The sequence below is a fragment of the Leptonychotes weddellii genome, chromosome 9 (assembly GCF_054177405.1).
Source record: "Leptonychotes weddellii isolate Sample4059 chromosome 9, ASM5417740v2, whole genome shotgun sequence".
Classification (NCBI taxonomy): Eukaryota; Metazoa; Chordata; class Mammalia; order Carnivora; family Phocidae; genus Leptonychotes; species Leptonychotes weddellii.
This window is the reverse complement of record NC_138377.1, coordinates 24,557,817-24,573,808: the sequence shown is the minus strand read 5'-3', so window position 1 is coordinate 24,573,808 and position 15,992 is coordinate 24,557,817. Positions and strand designations below refer to the sequence as shown.

At 54.5% G+C, this 15,992-nt stretch overlaps 1 protein-coding gene across 1 annotated transcript in view; it reads left to right on the top strand.

Moving 5' to 3' along the window:
- The window catches only part of VSX2 (visual system homeobox 2), a 16,131-nt gene extending 2,491 nt beyond the window's left edge, over nucleotides 1-13,640 (top strand). The window contains exons 3-5 of the mRNA XM_006730938.2: nucleotides 2,874-2,997; nucleotides 11,866-12,046; nucleotides 12,863-13,640. Coding sequence (XP_006731001.1) covers nucleotides 2,874-2,997; nucleotides 11,866-12,046; nucleotides 12,863-13,188 — 631 coding nt within the window. The 3' untranslated portion in view covers nucleotides 13,189-13,640. The remainder of the gene's footprint in view (nucleotides 1-2,873; nucleotides 2,998-11,865; nucleotides 12,047-12,862) is intronic.
- The last annotated feature ends 2,352 nt before the right edge of the window (nucleotides 13,641-15,992 follow it).

The window sequence follows — 15,992 nt, the reverse complement described above, 5'->3', positions numbered from 1 at the left end:
CAGGTGGGGTGTCCGCAAGGTTCCTGCTGGCTCGCGGGTCATTTCTCCCCTGGGGAGCTCTCCTGGCTGCCACCCACCCCATCCTCTTCTCCCCAGTTTGTTCCCAGCCTCTTTGCACCCTTTCTCCGGGCACCTTTCTGCATTCCCCTCTTCCTTAGCTAGCCCTTGGCCACTCCACTATTGGCACCCACCTTATAAAATGGCTCTTCCTGTCCTCTAAGGGGCCAGTAGGTTCGGACTGGAACAAGGGTGAACTCTGACTTGGTTTCTCAGTGACCTCGTTTATTCATTCCCTTCAGGCAGCATTTTTGTTGTGTTTAGCTTTGTTTTATTTTCAACGGAAACATTGATCCTGGGTCATTTTTTTTACATTCATTCATCCAACAAATATTCGTTAGAGCATCTTTTATGCACCCATCTCATGCTGGTCCCAGGGTGGGTAATCCCATCAGCTTCCCCCCCACCCCTACCCCTCGAGCAGGGGCAGGGACGAGGACCATGGAGGGAGGACAGGTCAGAGCTGGGGCTGCTGTGCTGGTGCGGAAATGGGGAGAGGGATTCACACAGCAAGGGGAGTCCAGGAGAAAGCATCCCCTGGGTGCTGAACCGTGTTTCTGCTCCAGGACATCTCTTCGTGTGGCAGCTGGAACTGGCTGACCCATAGCCCAAAGTCTCTGCTTAAGGCTCCGGACCTCTCCCCACTAAGGAGATGTTTGGGGGTTCCCAGTGAGACAGCACAACTCACCACCTGCCCTAGGTTTCAGGCGATTTCTGGTGTATGAAGAGAGCAGATTATTAGAGAGATCAGAATGGCTACTGATGGCCGGTGCAGCTTTTAATTAGTAATATATGTATATATTTGTGTGTGTGTGTGTTTTTTCCTGAGCTTCTCTTTTGGGGATTTCAGGTAAGAGCCCCTGGAGTCTGGTAATGAGAGATGGGCATCTCTTTTTCTCCCAGAAACACGCTGGGCTTAGTAAGGGTCGGAGAGGGGAGTAGGGATGGAGCCGCGGCCTTGGGAGTCTCTTGGATTCTGGGCTTCTGCTCGTCTCTGCACTGGGAAAGCTCAGCTTCTCTGCAGACAGGATGCAATGGGCACCTGAAGAGTCTGGAGTTCTGCATGAAGCCAGGAGCAGGGTTTGGATCACATTTTGGGGATGCAGGAGCCTCCCTGGAGGAGCACACCAGCATCAACCCACAGATGAGCTCTGAGGCAGGCATGAGGGAAAGTTTAGGGGATTCGAGGTTTTGTTTTGTTTTCAGTGAGAGCCCTCCCAAGGGGAGACTGGCACTTGAACGACCTCTCATCCTCTCCCTTCTTTGGCTTTGGCCAAGCCACAACACCTGTGTGCCTTGATTTCCCTAGTTGTGAGAAGACTTACATACTTCTATTGTTTATTTTGACAGTCTGTTCAGGGGCCCTTCAGTAAGTGGCAAGAACAAAATAGAAACGAGCAGATCTTCAAAAGTCTGAAGAATTCACTTTCTGTGTACATAAACGTTCCATTCCCCCCTCCCAAGAGAATAGGAGAAACAATTTAGAATCAAACCCGTCATTTTCTATAAAGGGCAGAATCTTTTTTTCTCACACATCCCCCGTGTCTTCCCCCAAGATATTAAAGCCGACACCACCATAAGGACCCAATGGGGCTTACACCTATACTTTTTCCTTGTGTTGGGTGAGGGTGAGAGTGAGGGCATCAGTGAAGGATTCTAACCCCGTGTGCTGGTCCCCAGGGTCAGATCCCAGAGGCTCAAGCAAAGAATGTACCATTTTTACAAGCTGGGTTTGTGGAATCGGGACTCTATTGCCCACTGACTTGATAAGGGTACAGGATAAAGGTCACTTGGAAGTTGGTGAAATTAAGTCTGAAAAGAGAAGAATTGGTGCCTATCAGTGGGTGTGTATGGCTTATGGGGAAAAGTGGGTCTGTGAAGCCCCTGATATTGGAGGTAAAAATTTGTATTGGAGCATATTCATTTGCACATTGTCCTAGGGCCAAAGGATGTAGCTTTTGCCTGATTCTTAAAAGAGGTTTGGATCCAAATAGGTCAATGTAGACTGCTCTGTGGGGAGTGGGGGCTGTGTAGGCAGGCTCTCTCACAGTGACCTGAATGGAACCCCCCTGAATGGGGCGCCCCCTTGATGAGTGGCTGAGCCTAGGTGTGAGGTGGTTGGAAGGTGCTCCTTGTCTTCTGAGCACAGGAGGTGGAGGGGGAGATCTGAGGGCAGCTCTAAGGAGCTAGTTGTTCTGGGTGGTGGCAGGGGAAGGGCAGGTGAAGAGGGCAAAGTGTTGGGGTGCATGGGGAGGTGGGAGATTCGATTCTTAGCCGTTCAAACACTGGGGTTGCAGTTGCATTTGACCTTCTGCTGGGTCTTTGAACGTGGGTGTCATTTAAAAGATCAACTTCTGTCTGTGAGAGGAAACTGAGAAGCAGGTCCCAGTGGGCCTGAGGCATTTATTTATCTGGTGAGTCGCTCACTCTGTGCTCGGGAGGAAGATGAAGGGCTTTCTGCAGTTTTCTAAAATTTTTGTCTCAACACCCTTTCCCCCAAATCACTTCCAGAAAGATTCCCAGTATGAAATGTCCCTGAGGGCTAAAATAATGTCCTCCTAAGAAGGGTAGTGTGGATCCTCAGCCTTGAATGAAGACGAGTCTAGAGGGTTAAGCTACTAGTGTGCGTGAACACATGTGAGCGTGAGTGAGTGTGTATGGTGTGTGTGTATGTGTAAGAGAGTTCGTGTCTGATTGTGCTGAGCCAGCCCTGGGTTTGGGGTCTGTCTAGGACACATAGAGGAAGGTCATTCTGTCCTCTCTGGAATAGTCTCTTTCAGTTTCTGGGTCCTGAGTGTCTGGTTTTGCTCCCCTAGGACAATCTTTACTTCCTACCAGCTAGAGGAGCTGGAGAAGGCATTCAATGAGGCCCACTACCCAGATGTCTATGCCCGGGAGATGCTGGCCATGAAAACGGAGCTGCCAGAGGACAGGATACAGGTAACAGAGCCCCGAGTCCCTGTCTCTCTTTCTGCACCCTCTGAGGCATTGACCGCCCCAGGCTCCTGGATACCCGTGACCCCATCTCCCATCCCCCTGCTATGGGTCCTTATGAAGAACAGTTCGGTTAAGCTGACAGGTATTTGCTGAACACCTACCACATGAGGTGGACACTGGGGTGGGGCGTGGGGGACAAGGACTTAGATGGTGTGGCTGGCCTGCTGTTCCAGACTATAGGCTTCCTGAGGAGTAGGTCAGGCAGACCGTGAAGGGGCCTGTGGTGGGACGAGGAGTTCTGGGCAAGTCATGGGTTCTTAGGGGGGTCTCTGTCGTGGCAGGTATCTCCTAGGGATAGCTAAATGTCTGCTCCAAAGCCAGAGGTGGTAGAAGGGGAGAATGACTTCTAGCACTGACCCTATTCTGTTTCTCTTCCTTCCACTCCCCTGACCCATGAAGAAAAGGTCACCCCTCCCTTTCTGTCTACTCCCCACCACCTCCATCCACCTGAAACTCCTTCCTCACACAGTCAGGCAGCTGGCCCTGCCCTGAGCTCCTGCTCGGGTCTGGCCTGGGGTGTGGCTGGGGACGCTTGCCTGCAAGTGTGGCTCAGTAAGTCCTCCTTCTCTCCTATAAAGAGTTGCTTTTTGTTTGTTTGTTTTAAGATTTTATTTTTAAGTAATCTGTACACTCAACATGGGGCTTGAACTTACAACCCCCAGGTCAAGAGTTGCATGTTCCTCTGACTGAGTCAGTCAGGCGCCGCCCCTCTCCTAGAGACTTCTGTGGCATAACCGACCCCTGGTCTGGACTGGGATGGTCTCAGCTGTGCTGGGCTCAGGGCTTCCTTTCATCAGCAACAAGACCTTTCCAAGGCCAGAACCCCCCTCATTAGGCAGGAGTGGGTCTGCTTAATGGTTTCTCTGGGAGAAGAAGTTTGATGATTTTCTAGGTAAGGCCTCCATGAGGCAGAAGAATCGAGTTGGGTAGGAAGAACATTTCCAGAAGATTTGGGTTTGCCTTTACCGGATCACATCCTTAAGTGAAAGCTGCTTCCACCAGTGGAATGGTCCAGAGCAGTTCACTGCTAAGGCTGGGAAAAGTAAGGGGGAGAAGGGGTCCCGACTTCCTGAAACCCCTCCCAGTCAAGAGCCCTTGGAGGTGGGACGTGTGTTGGGGGGAGAAGGAACCAGATAAGTTGTGGGTTGCTTTGTGTTCTCTCACTGGACAACCAGAGAATTGGAAATGAGACATGAGCTACTTTTCCAGAAGGGTCTTCCTCTCCCTTGGAAATCTATTAGGAATTTCAGCCAGTGGCTTTAGACATTGACACAATAAGCTCAATTATTCATAAGCAGATTATCTGTTTGGTGCATTATCCATGGTGGCCTGGATCCATCATCCCTCCACCCAGTTGGTTCCAGTGGGGTAAGCCTGGGGTGTGGATTCTGAATCGTGTGTGTGTGTGAGCCAAGGCCCAATCCAGTCAATGTGCAGTGGTAACCCCTACCTGGCCTTTGTTTGCACAAAGTTGACTATTACAAGTGGCCAGGGTGGGGTGGAGGGCTGAAAAACTCTCCTGCTGGTAGGCCTCACACTGGCACTACTGGGACCAGTAAGAAGGAAGAGCTGCCTCTTGCGGTGGACTGTCCTAAAATCTGTCCAGCCGCGGTGGCGGTGGGTGGGAGGCCGTGAAGGATTCTGGGGAAGGCTCTGGCTCAGCCATTACTGCATTGCTGCAGACGCCCCAGCAGGCAGATGCCAGGCTTCATTAAGTTGCCTGGGGGTGGGGGACATCTGTCAGGTGGTGTCTGAAGCCACAGGAACCAGCAAGGAGGAGCTAGGGTGTGGAGTAAGTTGATTGCCCTGGGACTTTGAGGACTATAGATCTGGGAGAACGGAGCCGAGAATCTCTCAGAGTCTTTGAGCACCACAGGGTTCTTTGGCTACCAGCTGCCTCCAGAAGGTGTATGTGAGCTGTCACATAGCCTTGCCCCAGGTGGCCCGGGCAGTCTCAGCATGCATCAGCGACGATCACAGCTATCATTTACAGAGCAGTTTGCACGTGCCTGCTGTTTTGAAAACACGGCGTGCACGGGAGAGGCAAGTAGGCATAGTGGTTAGGGACGCTGTTTCAGAGCCAGACACAGCCTGGCTCCACCGTGCCTAGCTGAGTGGACGAGTGACTTCAGCCTGCAGAGACCCTGATTCCTCATCTGTAGAATGGGGGTGATGGTGAGCCCCGCCTCCGGGGCAGATGCCATGAGCCATGTGTCGTCTGTTCTGAGTGATGCCTGGCAGGTGCGCCGTGCCCACTCCACTTCAGCACTGATCTCATTTAGTCCTGGAGACAACCGAGGAAGCGGAAACACAGCAACTGGCCCAAGGCCACACAGCTAGGAGGTGGGCGACACAGGGCTCTAACCCAGGTCTGCGTCGAAAGCCCACACGTTCACCACCTGCCTCTTGAGTTTGAAGCCTGTGTTTTGACTTGAAGCTGGGGGGAGCAGAGATGGTTGGAGGTCAGGTGGGGACTGGTATCGACCTTCTTTATAAAAATAAGCAATACTTATTGAGTACCGGGCATTGTTCTAAAGAAAAAACCTCAAAAACTCACTCATAAAAAATTATTTTTTGAGTGGGCAAATTCTTGTATCTAAGTTTGTGGTTTGGCTATTCTGACTAGCGCTGTTCAAGTCTGCCTCTTTTAAAGGGATCCCTGTCCAGGGATAGGGAACGAAGTTTGAAGGGATTCTATTCCAGAAGTTAGAAGATATGCAGTCTGTCTCAGCCTGGGGCACTTATTAGCATCACAGGGCAGCTTCTGAAAACACCCATGCAGGGCTCCCATGCCCAGCCATTCTGATTTAATTGCTTTGGTGCTGAGCCTTTGGCATCTGTATGTTTTTAAAGCTCTCCAGTGATTGTGGGCAGCCAGTGTAAAAAGGCTGGGTCAGAGGCTCTGGAAAGGAGTTTCTGCATTTTATGTGCATTAATATGAGTGGAAGGAGGTGGAGTTTGGGGGGGACAGGGTAGGAGGAGGGACAAGGTGACTTGTCAGGTGTGCAGGGAAGGATGCTGCCTGGGCTGCTGGGAAATGTGGGCAAAGCCGCCCCCTACTGGACGTCAGAGGCTGCAGCAGGGCCCAGCTTCTCTGAGCCTGAAGCTGGAACAGGAAGGGGGAGATGCTGAAATATGGTGTCAGGAGTGCTGAGCGCATGTGGACGGTTAAGTCCTTAAATCACTGCCACGATGAGCTCAAATTAATCAGCTTCCAGCCCGAGGAGAGGAAGGAAGCTGGGTGAATGTGATGGGACCTGCCACATGGCTGACAGAGCCAGGCCGATGGCAGGAGGCAAGATCGGAAGGCAGGGCCTGGGGAGGCAAGCAACCGGAATGTGCAAAGGGCATCCATTGTACAAGATGTCTCCTTGAGGGGGGGCGATCCTGGGAAGACCACAGAGGGTCTCCTGGGAGACCTTTGAGGGAAGGAGCCCTGGGTATGGTGTCTTGTGGGGATGCCGGGTTGGGAGCTTGCCGGACAGGAGCTGGGTGATGACAAGAGAGGCCATGGGCCCAACCAGAGCTGCTCTATCCACACCGTGAGAGAAGTTGCTGGTAGGTTTGCCTGCTCTGCTCCAAGTGCGCTCTGTAGTAGGAAAGCACCTGTTTGGCAAGGACCCCTCCCCAGGTCCAGTCTGTCCTTGGAGGCACAATCTCTTGGGACCCTCGCTGACAGCTGGGGCGGGGGGGGGGGCTCCTGCCAGACCAGCTGTGTGGACCAGCAGAGGCATCCCACTGGGCTTCCGGATTGCTGCTAGGGCGCCACCTCTGAGGGGAAATGCAGGAACCCAGACTCTTCCCCGAGCTGGAAGATCGTACCTGGAGTGCCAAACCCGGTGACCCTTGGTGTCACTTTGGGGCCCCTTCTCAGGCACTCAGAACCCTGAAGTGTAAGGCAGGGCTCTGGTCCTCACTGCGGCCTTGACGCAGTTTCTACTGAGGAGTTCCAGGCCTGACTGTCGCGTGAGAGGGGCGGTCTCCTCTAGAAAGTGGGCAGCCAGGAAAAGGAAGGAGCGAGGGACTAAAGGAATATTTGGGGCTTGCCAGAGCCAAGAGGCCAAGTAGGGAAAAGGGCCTAAATACTTAGAAGGACTCTCAAAGGTAGGAGATGGGAGGACCTGGCTTTATATAAAAAATGTCATTGAGAATTTGCTGGAAAGCAACGCCTCAGTTGTTGCACGTTTATCCACAGAATTCATCCAGCAGCAGGCCAAGGTCTTTTAGTTCTTATTATGTGCCAGGCATTTCCCAAGCACTATTATAGTTAATTTTTATAACAAACCTTCAAGGAGGTGGTATGACAGGACAGATGAGGAACCAGAAGCTCAAAAGGTTAAGAAACGGGCCCAAGATCACCAAGACGGTGGGAGGCAGGGCAAGGATCTCCAGCCGAGGCCTTCTAGCCCCTGATCACAGTCAACTTGCAGGGAGCGTTGGGCACTGCATGTGTGTTCTCTCGCGTTTGGGCCTCAAGGGCCTGGAATACATGAGAAATGTGCCGATAGTCGCAGGGCTCTCCGTTTGGCCTGCTGGATGCCTAAAGGGGAAACAGGCTAGCTGTATGAAAATCATATAGCTTGAAGTTTAGTTCTGTCCCTCTGCGCCTCTCCTGGAGTTATTATTATTTGCAGTCCAGCCTTGTTAAAGGGCCTGCGGAGGAGGCCAGAGGGGCAGGTAAAGCTGTTGATTAACCTGCCCTCTGTGCAGGCTCCCACTGGTTTTCTTTGCCTCCACTGAAAGAAAATAAGTAGCATTTTTTGAACACCTTCTATGTGATAAGCATGGGTTTTAGGAACTTTCACTTATTGCATTAATCCTCAAAACAACCCTGGAAAATAGGCACTATCTTATGTTTGAAGAGACTGAGACTGAGAGAGGGCAAGTCACTTGCCCAAGATCACACAGCAATTTCTGTCGCAGCTGGGAATTCCAGCTCAGGACCGTCTGACTTCAGCGCTTCTTGGGACCATCAAGTCCTGCACACATACTGGTTGCTTCCAGGAAGGGAAGAGAAAGGCAGACATGAGGAGTGGTTAGGCTCAATGCTAATCCCTTGTCCACTTCCCTCCAAGGCATCCAGCCACAGCTCCCCTGCCAACTGTCCTAAAAAGAAATTGTTTTGGCTGTCCAGGTCCCCTCCATAAATTGGAGCAGCATCTGGTCTTCGCAGAGAGCCAGGCGTTCCAGGAGCCCATAACTGAGGGTCCGCATGACTCCTGGTTTGAACGAGCAGCTGCACCAGCTCTCCCGGGAACGTCTGTGGGCAAAGTCTGATCTGCAGACCAGTTATTCATTTGCCCAAATTAGGAGACCCAGGAAAATAGTTCTGTTTATAGGCCCCAGAGAGCATCTGAATCCCAAGTCTGCACCCCCTTCTTTAGTGCTCCTGTAAAGATGCGGTTTCCATGTGAGAACCATGCTCCCCCCGCCACCCAAGCACCAATGCTCATGGAATCCAGAGGAAGCCAGGACAGTGCATCCTCCCAGGCATCCACACTGGGGTGGGTGGGGCATCTCTGCCTTTGTATACTCCCCAGTCCAGTGTCCAGGATCCATAAATCTAAACCGTGCCAAAAACACAGTTCTTTCCTAAGTGAGTCAGCAGAACTCACTAATGGCAAAAACCAGACCTGAATTTATGCTCTTTATTTATCCCTTTTAGCGTGCATATGCATATGTTTTGCTGCAGAAATCAAAACAAGTGAGTTTGGCTTCGGTGGGCCGCTGCAGCCAAGTGTCACGTAATGCGGTAATGCACCACCTCTTCTTTCTAAAATCCCAGACATTGTGGAGTCTGGTCCCATGGGTTCCAGTTAAGGGGCTGTGGTCTTGCTGTTTAATAATGCACTGCCTTTAGGCAGGAAGGTCATCTCCTGACTAGGAAGCAGATTTCTTAGATTCATAAAGAAAGCCTTCCCAGCCCTCTGTGGTCACACTTGGTGCCTGGAATTCCATCACCAAGGGTTTCATTCTTCTGTATTCTCTGAGAGGTGGCTGAAACCAGAAGTCACATTTTATGTGGCTCAGTCCTTTCAGATTTGTCCTCTATGGGAGAAGGCAGCTTGTGCCAAGTGGGTATTTATAGAGGGCCACCAAGTGCTACTGGGAAGGAAGATGGGACAGGACAGAGGTCTCAGACGAACCGCAGGCACTGGGTCTGTCCGACAGTCGGGCGGAGAGCCTGAGGGACAGACAGGTGGCGCTGGGGAGGAATCTAAACACAGCGTGGAGGCAGGCCGGGACGACAGGCGAGTTAGCCCGGGCTCGCATTGCTCATCTTCTCCGCTCTGTAGCCCGCGAAGCGTAGCCATCTAGTGGCTTTCAAATTGCAGAAACCCTTTCTTCGGCAGGGGTCACCCGTGGCGGTCTGGGTCCAGACCAGGGGAAAGGCCCTGCACAAGGGCTCCGCAGCTCTCCAGGAGGGCCCGAGCAGGAACGGCAGGTGCCAAACCCGGTGGTGGCAAAGGTGCAGATCTCTGCAGGCGGCGCCACCCAGGGTGGACTGAGCGATCCTTTTCTACTGGGCGTGGCGAGGCCCGGGGCGTCTTGGGCCGCGTCTCTCCCATTTTTGTGGGTTCCTGGTTATTTACAAACGGAGAAATTTCACGACAGGGTTACACACATTTCTGTCCATTTAAAGGTGTGCGTAGACCGCGCGGTCTTTCCGCAGCCCCACACAGCGCGGGGCTCTTTGAGGGTCGTCGGGAGGGAGGCAGGGCTGCCGGGGCGCCCCCTGCTGGAGGCGTCCGGCCGCGCTCAGCCGCAGACTCAGGGCTGCCTGGGGCCGCCGGGGCTCTCACTGCGCCACATAGCGGCAGCGGCGGGAACGGCGGGGGCGCGCGGATCCGAACCCCTGCCCGGGCCTCCCGACGGCGGAGGCAGCAAAGGGTTAAACTGTCAGCGGCGCGATGTTAAACAGGTGTCAAAGGCGCCCCATATATCTGCAGATTGAAATCAAATTCTTTGCCGTATAAAAAGATAAATTACCCAGGCGCTGCCGCGCGTCCCACTCATCACGCCAGCGCCAGACGGCAAGCAATTTTTTTTTTAATGTGCTAACGACCTAATCAAGCAATCAAGTCGGAGAAGATTGCAGAGTGACCCGGGCAGCCATCTGCCGGCGAGCCCCGCATTCATTTCCCGCGCCCCCGCGCGGGGTGGGGGCCGGGGAGGGAGCTGCCGGGGGGAAGAGGGGAAAAAATCCTAAACAAATTAACACCCAATTTTCCCCGTCTAATTAGTTAAATGAGATGTGTTTGGGGTCCCCCGGGGAGGGGGAGCGGCTCGCGGCGCGGCTCGCGCTGCCTCCGCAGCATTAATTAGTGCGGGTCAATGCCGCGGCTCCCGAGAGAGCAGCCGCTTTAATTTCCCGTGATATTTCAGTGCCTGAGGCCCATCGATTCAAACAGAAATTAACTTATTTTTCAATCAGCCCAGGGCTGCCCCTGGGGGTGACTCTTCTTTTGCCGCCTCCTGAATAGAGCTGGAGCAATTTTTCATCAAAAGCTGAAACCTCCGCCTCTGGGGACGGGGGAGGGGCCCGGAGGGAAGAGGGCGGGGAACCCGGCCGAGGCGAGGGAATGGAAATCGCAGAGGAAACTAATAGATTTTCCCCGAACCCGCCTCTGTCCTCCCCCACTTCCCGAGGCGCCTTGGGCGTCTCGCCATCCCCGGGGGTCAGGGCCCGGAGGGGCTGCGAGGGGACGGGAGGGGGCCGCTGGTCGGGCCTGGGATCCTTCCAGAGCCCACCGGTTTCTCACCGGCCTTTCACCTGCCTGAGGGACAGTGCAGCTGTCCCTAGCCCTGGCTCCTGCCAGCTGCCGGAAGTCTCAGGAAAGCTGCTTTGGGAGACCGAGAAATCTCCCTTCCCCCAAGCATGGCAGGGACTGCTCCAAGCACGGGGCTGGAGCGCTGCTGACACCCCCAGGGTACCCCATGCCCTGCACCAGTCAGCTTTGGGGCCAGAGAAACATTCTCCAGGGTGTCCCCCACTGCACCCTCCTAGGTCTCCATCTCCCTTTCTTGGCACACCAAGAGAATTTTGTCTTCCTTGCCTGACTGAGGATGGAGGCCCAGCTCCTCTGAATAGCACTCAGGGATAGGTCCAAAACTGTGGGGAGCTGGTGAATGGAGGGCACTTTGGCAAAACAGGGCTTCACCAGGACGGGGCTGAGAAAGGAGGCTGACTCAGGCCTCCCCGGAGTGTCCCTTGGGGCTTCCTGATACCTGAATGCCATGCCCTTTGCTGCCTGAGTCCACACTCACCTGGCTTCTGGGACTGCTTGGCCTCGGGAGTTCTGGTGGAGAGGGAGCCCTGAACAAGATGCATGGCTAGTCCAGCCCCTGGAAGGAATGTGTTCCTCTGCAAGTCAGAAACGAGATTCTGTTTATAGGCTGGAGGTGTGACCACCTGCAAGAGGCTACCAGGGTGGGGCTTCTCAGCTGCAAACCGAGGACCATGCTGGGAACTGCCCACCTGCAAGACCCTATCCCGGAGGCCTCTATCCCATCACCCTAGAACTGCTTTGATTTAAAAAAGAAAAAGAAAAGGATCCATTTCACCCATCATGTTCTTACAGGACTGGGTGACCTCCTTCTGGGCACTCGGAGCCTGGAGGAACCCCGGGGGGTACCATGGGGTGGGGGAGCTTAAGTGAGGGCACCCTGCTGGAGAAACGAGCAGTCACAAGGGGATGCAGCAGCCAGCAATCAAAAGGGTGGGGAACTTCACAGGGGGCCCACTGGGGTAAGGGCCTGGCCTCAGTGCCTCTCAGAACATACCCCTGCCCTGTTCATCCTCACTTGCAGGTCTGGTTCCAGAACCGCAGGGCCAAGTGGAGGAAACGGGAGAAGTGCTGGGGCCGGAGCAGCGTCATGGCGGAGTACGGGCTCTACGGGGCCATGGTGCGGCACTCTATCCCCCTGCCAGAGTCCATCCTCAAGTCCGCCAAGGACGGCATCATGGACTCCTGTGCCCCGTGGCTGCTGGGTAAGAGCCCGCACCCTCCTTGGGGCCCTGCCCCTGTGGGTGAGGAGAGCGGGCTCCCTGGAGGAGGAGGAGACAGAGCCCTGGGGCAGGGACACCTGGCCACAACAGCCTAGCAGGACAGAGGCACTCCAGACCAGGCCTCCTAGTCTCCCTTAGGAGCCTCAGAGGGTAGGCTGGGCCCAGGGCTTGCTGTCTATCCCCTGTGCCCCCCTACTGAGTGGCTCGGACTCTCATCCCTGCCAGGGCCCTGACTGTGGGTTCTTTTGTCCTGTGAGAAGGGTGTGGCTCTAGCCCCAGGGTCCATACCCTCTTCTTCCCTTGGCCAGAGGTAGGCTTGTGGTGAATGAAACAGCTCCTCTTGGGGGTTGAGGGAACCCCTAAGACCCTCTGGCCACCATTCTGGCTTTGCCCAAAGGACTGCTTCCCCCTGAAATCTCTCCACGTGCCATCTTCCCCCCACCTGCCCTCGGGGCCTAGGTCGGTTGCAGCACCAGCTCATCTTGGGGTTCCAAGGTCTGAATCCCAGGAGGGAGGGATGGGGGAGCAAGTACGCTTGGGAAGGGATAGAACAGGCTGCCCGGCGGCCAGGTGCCCAGGGACCTGACTCGAAGAAGCCCTCTGCTGGCCTGCAGCCCCATCCCCTGGCCACCCTCCCGCTGCCCTGGCCCCGGCCCCTGGGACTCGCGTGACTGCGGTGTGTGAAGTAAGGCTTTCTGCTCGTCCTTAATTCTGGCCTCTCTCTATCTTTGCCGTTTTCAGTTCAAGATGGCTTTCCCAGGCGCTTTTCTAAACCCGAATACCAACAATTCTTTTTAGGGATGCACAAAAAGTCGCTGGAGGCAGCAGCGGAGTCGGGGAGGAAGCCCGAGGTGGAGCGCCAGGCCCCGCCCAGACTCGACAAGATGGAGCAGGAGGAGCGGGGCCCCGACCCTCCAGCGGCCATGTCCCAGGAGGAACTGAGAGAGAACAGCATTGCGGCGCTCCGAGCCAGAGCTCAGGAGCACAGCACCAAAGTGCTGGGGACTGTGTCTGGGCCCGACAGCCTGGCCGGGAATGCCGAGGAGCCAGAGGAGGAGGAGGCCATGGACGAAGACAGGCCAGCGGAGAAGCTGAGTCCACCACAGCTTGAGGACATGGCTTAGATCAAGGGCTCGCGGATACCAGGCCCCAGGACTCTGCTCTCCTCGGGGCCTGTGGTGTTGGGAGGTGTTCTCTGAGGCAGGGCTCAGGCCTGGCCTCGGCCACCCTCCCCCTGCCCCACAGGCCCCCCAGGACCCCCGGGCCGACTTCAGGCACAACTCAGTTCTGGCCGAGGCTTTGGGCCATGCTGAGACACCCCCTATCTAGTCTTGACCTCTCCAGCATCCTCCTCCTCATCCCAACAGCCCTGCCTCAGAAGCCTTCTTGCTGCCCCAAACCACCCCCTCAAGCCACTTTCACTCAATTCCTTGGTGACTCTCACTGTCCACATCCACCCCTCACTCTCTGTTCTCTTGCTTGAAAGAGCCCCCGCCCCAGCTCCTTCGCGAGGGCCTGGGCCTGGGCCTCCGGAGTGTGGCCATACTGTCCTACAGGCCCAGGCCCGGCCTCTGCCCCACGCCATCAATGGGGCCCAGATTCCAGGTGAAACTTGGAAGGTGTCATCCTGAGCCCCTCAGCCTCCCTCCATATCACGCCCTCTGCAGTCACCCTCAGGAGCCTGCCCGCCCTCCCCACCCCCAGCCTGCCCCACCGTCCCCCGCAGCATGGTCGTCAGCACCGCACATGGCCACGGACAGTACCTGGTCCAGGGCCTGTGTCCCTGCAGCCAGCGGGCCCCTGTCACAAATGCTGTGCTCAGGGCTCTGGTGGGGAGGCCAGACTCTCACCCAGAGCCCTTGGGCCTGCATTCTGAAGCATCCTGACTGCCCCGATAGGCTACCTGTGACCCTGACTTGCTGTGCAAGAGACCCTTCTAGAGCTTCTTGCAGTTTATCAGTGCTCATGTATCCTGCCTTGGAGCAACCCAATCCAACTATGGAATGGACACATAGGAAGCCACAGATCTTGGCTCGACTTGATCCGGGCCATCCCTGGGAGGCCAAGCCTGGAACGGGCCTGGGGCTATTACAGGCATCAAGGTGTGGTCACAAGAAGGGTACAAGAAAGGGCTCGAGGGGCGCCTGGGTGGCTCAGACGGTTAAGCGTCTGCCTTCGGCTCAGGTCATGATCCCAGGGTCCTGGGATCGAGTCCCGCATCGGGCTCCCTGCTAGGCGGGGAGCCTGCTTCTCTCCCTCTGCCTCTGCCTCTCTCTCTGACTTTCATGAATAAATAAATAAATAAGATTTAAAAAAAAAAAGAAAGGGCTCGAAGCAGAGCAAGGCAGGAGCCAGGGTTAGACTCAAAATGAGCACAGGCACACGCCCCTGCCAGGTGTATGCTGTGGTGTCTGTCCACGAGAATAGGAGGGACACAGTGACCGTGTAGGAATAGGGGACTGGGGGCTTCTTCCTGTCTTGCTGATGGGAGGAACCGTCCACCCCCAGGCTAGGCCTATGGCTCCCTCACGCCCTTGACATTTCCCTCCACCATCCCACCCACGTTTGCAGGGAATACCTCGCAAGAGAAAGGCCTGAGACAGTTTGGATTTTAATTCTGTATCAAAAGTTGATTTCTTCCTCATTCCGTTCATGGAACCCCCCTCATCGCCTTGTCTTTGTCCCCTGTTGGTTTGAAGTGGTAGAGACGGTAGCCCCTGGTGTGTAAATACTGTACATAGAGTGGGAAGAAAGAAACTTGATATTGAGGTGTTTGAAATATGGACCTGTAATAACTTCTAGGTATTCTAAACCTGTGATTTCTGTGCCATTTTCTGTAAAGATACAAGTAAGAATAAAATTGTTGTAAAAACATCAGGGGAGGGATCCAAGAAGCCTCCATGGCTGAGGATGTCTTGTGTGTGGGTAGCCTAAAAAGTAAATCCGTGAAGACATTTTTAAGTCAAAATTACCAGATTCCTCACTCCAGCTGTAAAGGCCTGCCTTTCTCCGCTGAGCTGACACCACCTTCCAATGACATTTGTCCTGTGATAGGAGACCCTCCTCCATTGTAGACACAAAAGAATTATCCCAGCCATTGAGCCCCTAAGTTATTACCTACGATGCCCTCCTGCTCCCCACACAACGGATTAGTTAACCTTTCCCTCTGGTACTTAACTTACTTATTAACAACCCTATTTCCTTCACACCTCATCCCCCCTCGGCCCCCAAGAGTATTGACTCCCTCCTTTTGTGTACATGTGTGCACTCTAAAATCTTGCCTACAACTCAAAGACAACAACAACAAAGGGGACAGGCAGTGGCATCTGGAACTGAAAGTCAAACAAACCTATGCTAAAGCCTGCTAAAGAGAAGGCAAGTAAACAAGAGAAGGCGCAGGGCAGGACTGCAAGAAATTGCCTGCAGACAGAGGCAACCCATCGGCTCCATGATGTGCTGGACGGAATTACAAAAAGAGAGGGAAGGAGCAGACCAGATAGGTTATATTTGAGCTTTGGGCTCCAGAAATCTCGTAAGATAGTTTCAAATTGCCTCAGATGGGGGAACTCCATCTCAGAAGAGATTTTTCTGGCAGGCCGTCATCAAAGGGGAGTGACAGTGGTCAGCAGTCCCTGCACCCTGCATTGGGAGCCGGTATAATCCTTCTGGACCCAGAGCCTGCAGGGCACATGTGGGAAATCTCCAACTTTTATGCAGTGAAGGGACAGATCCAAGAGCCTGGCTTCAAGTCCTGCCCACACACACTCCCCTAGGGCTTCCCTGAGCATGTCAGGTCCCCTCAGGTCTCACTGTGGTCTGTTGGCTTAGGAATGCCCTTCCCCCACCCCCTGCCATGGGCACCACTCCAGGAGACTCACTGACACTTATCCCTCAAGTCCTCTCCTCCCTGGAGCCTTCCTGATCCTCC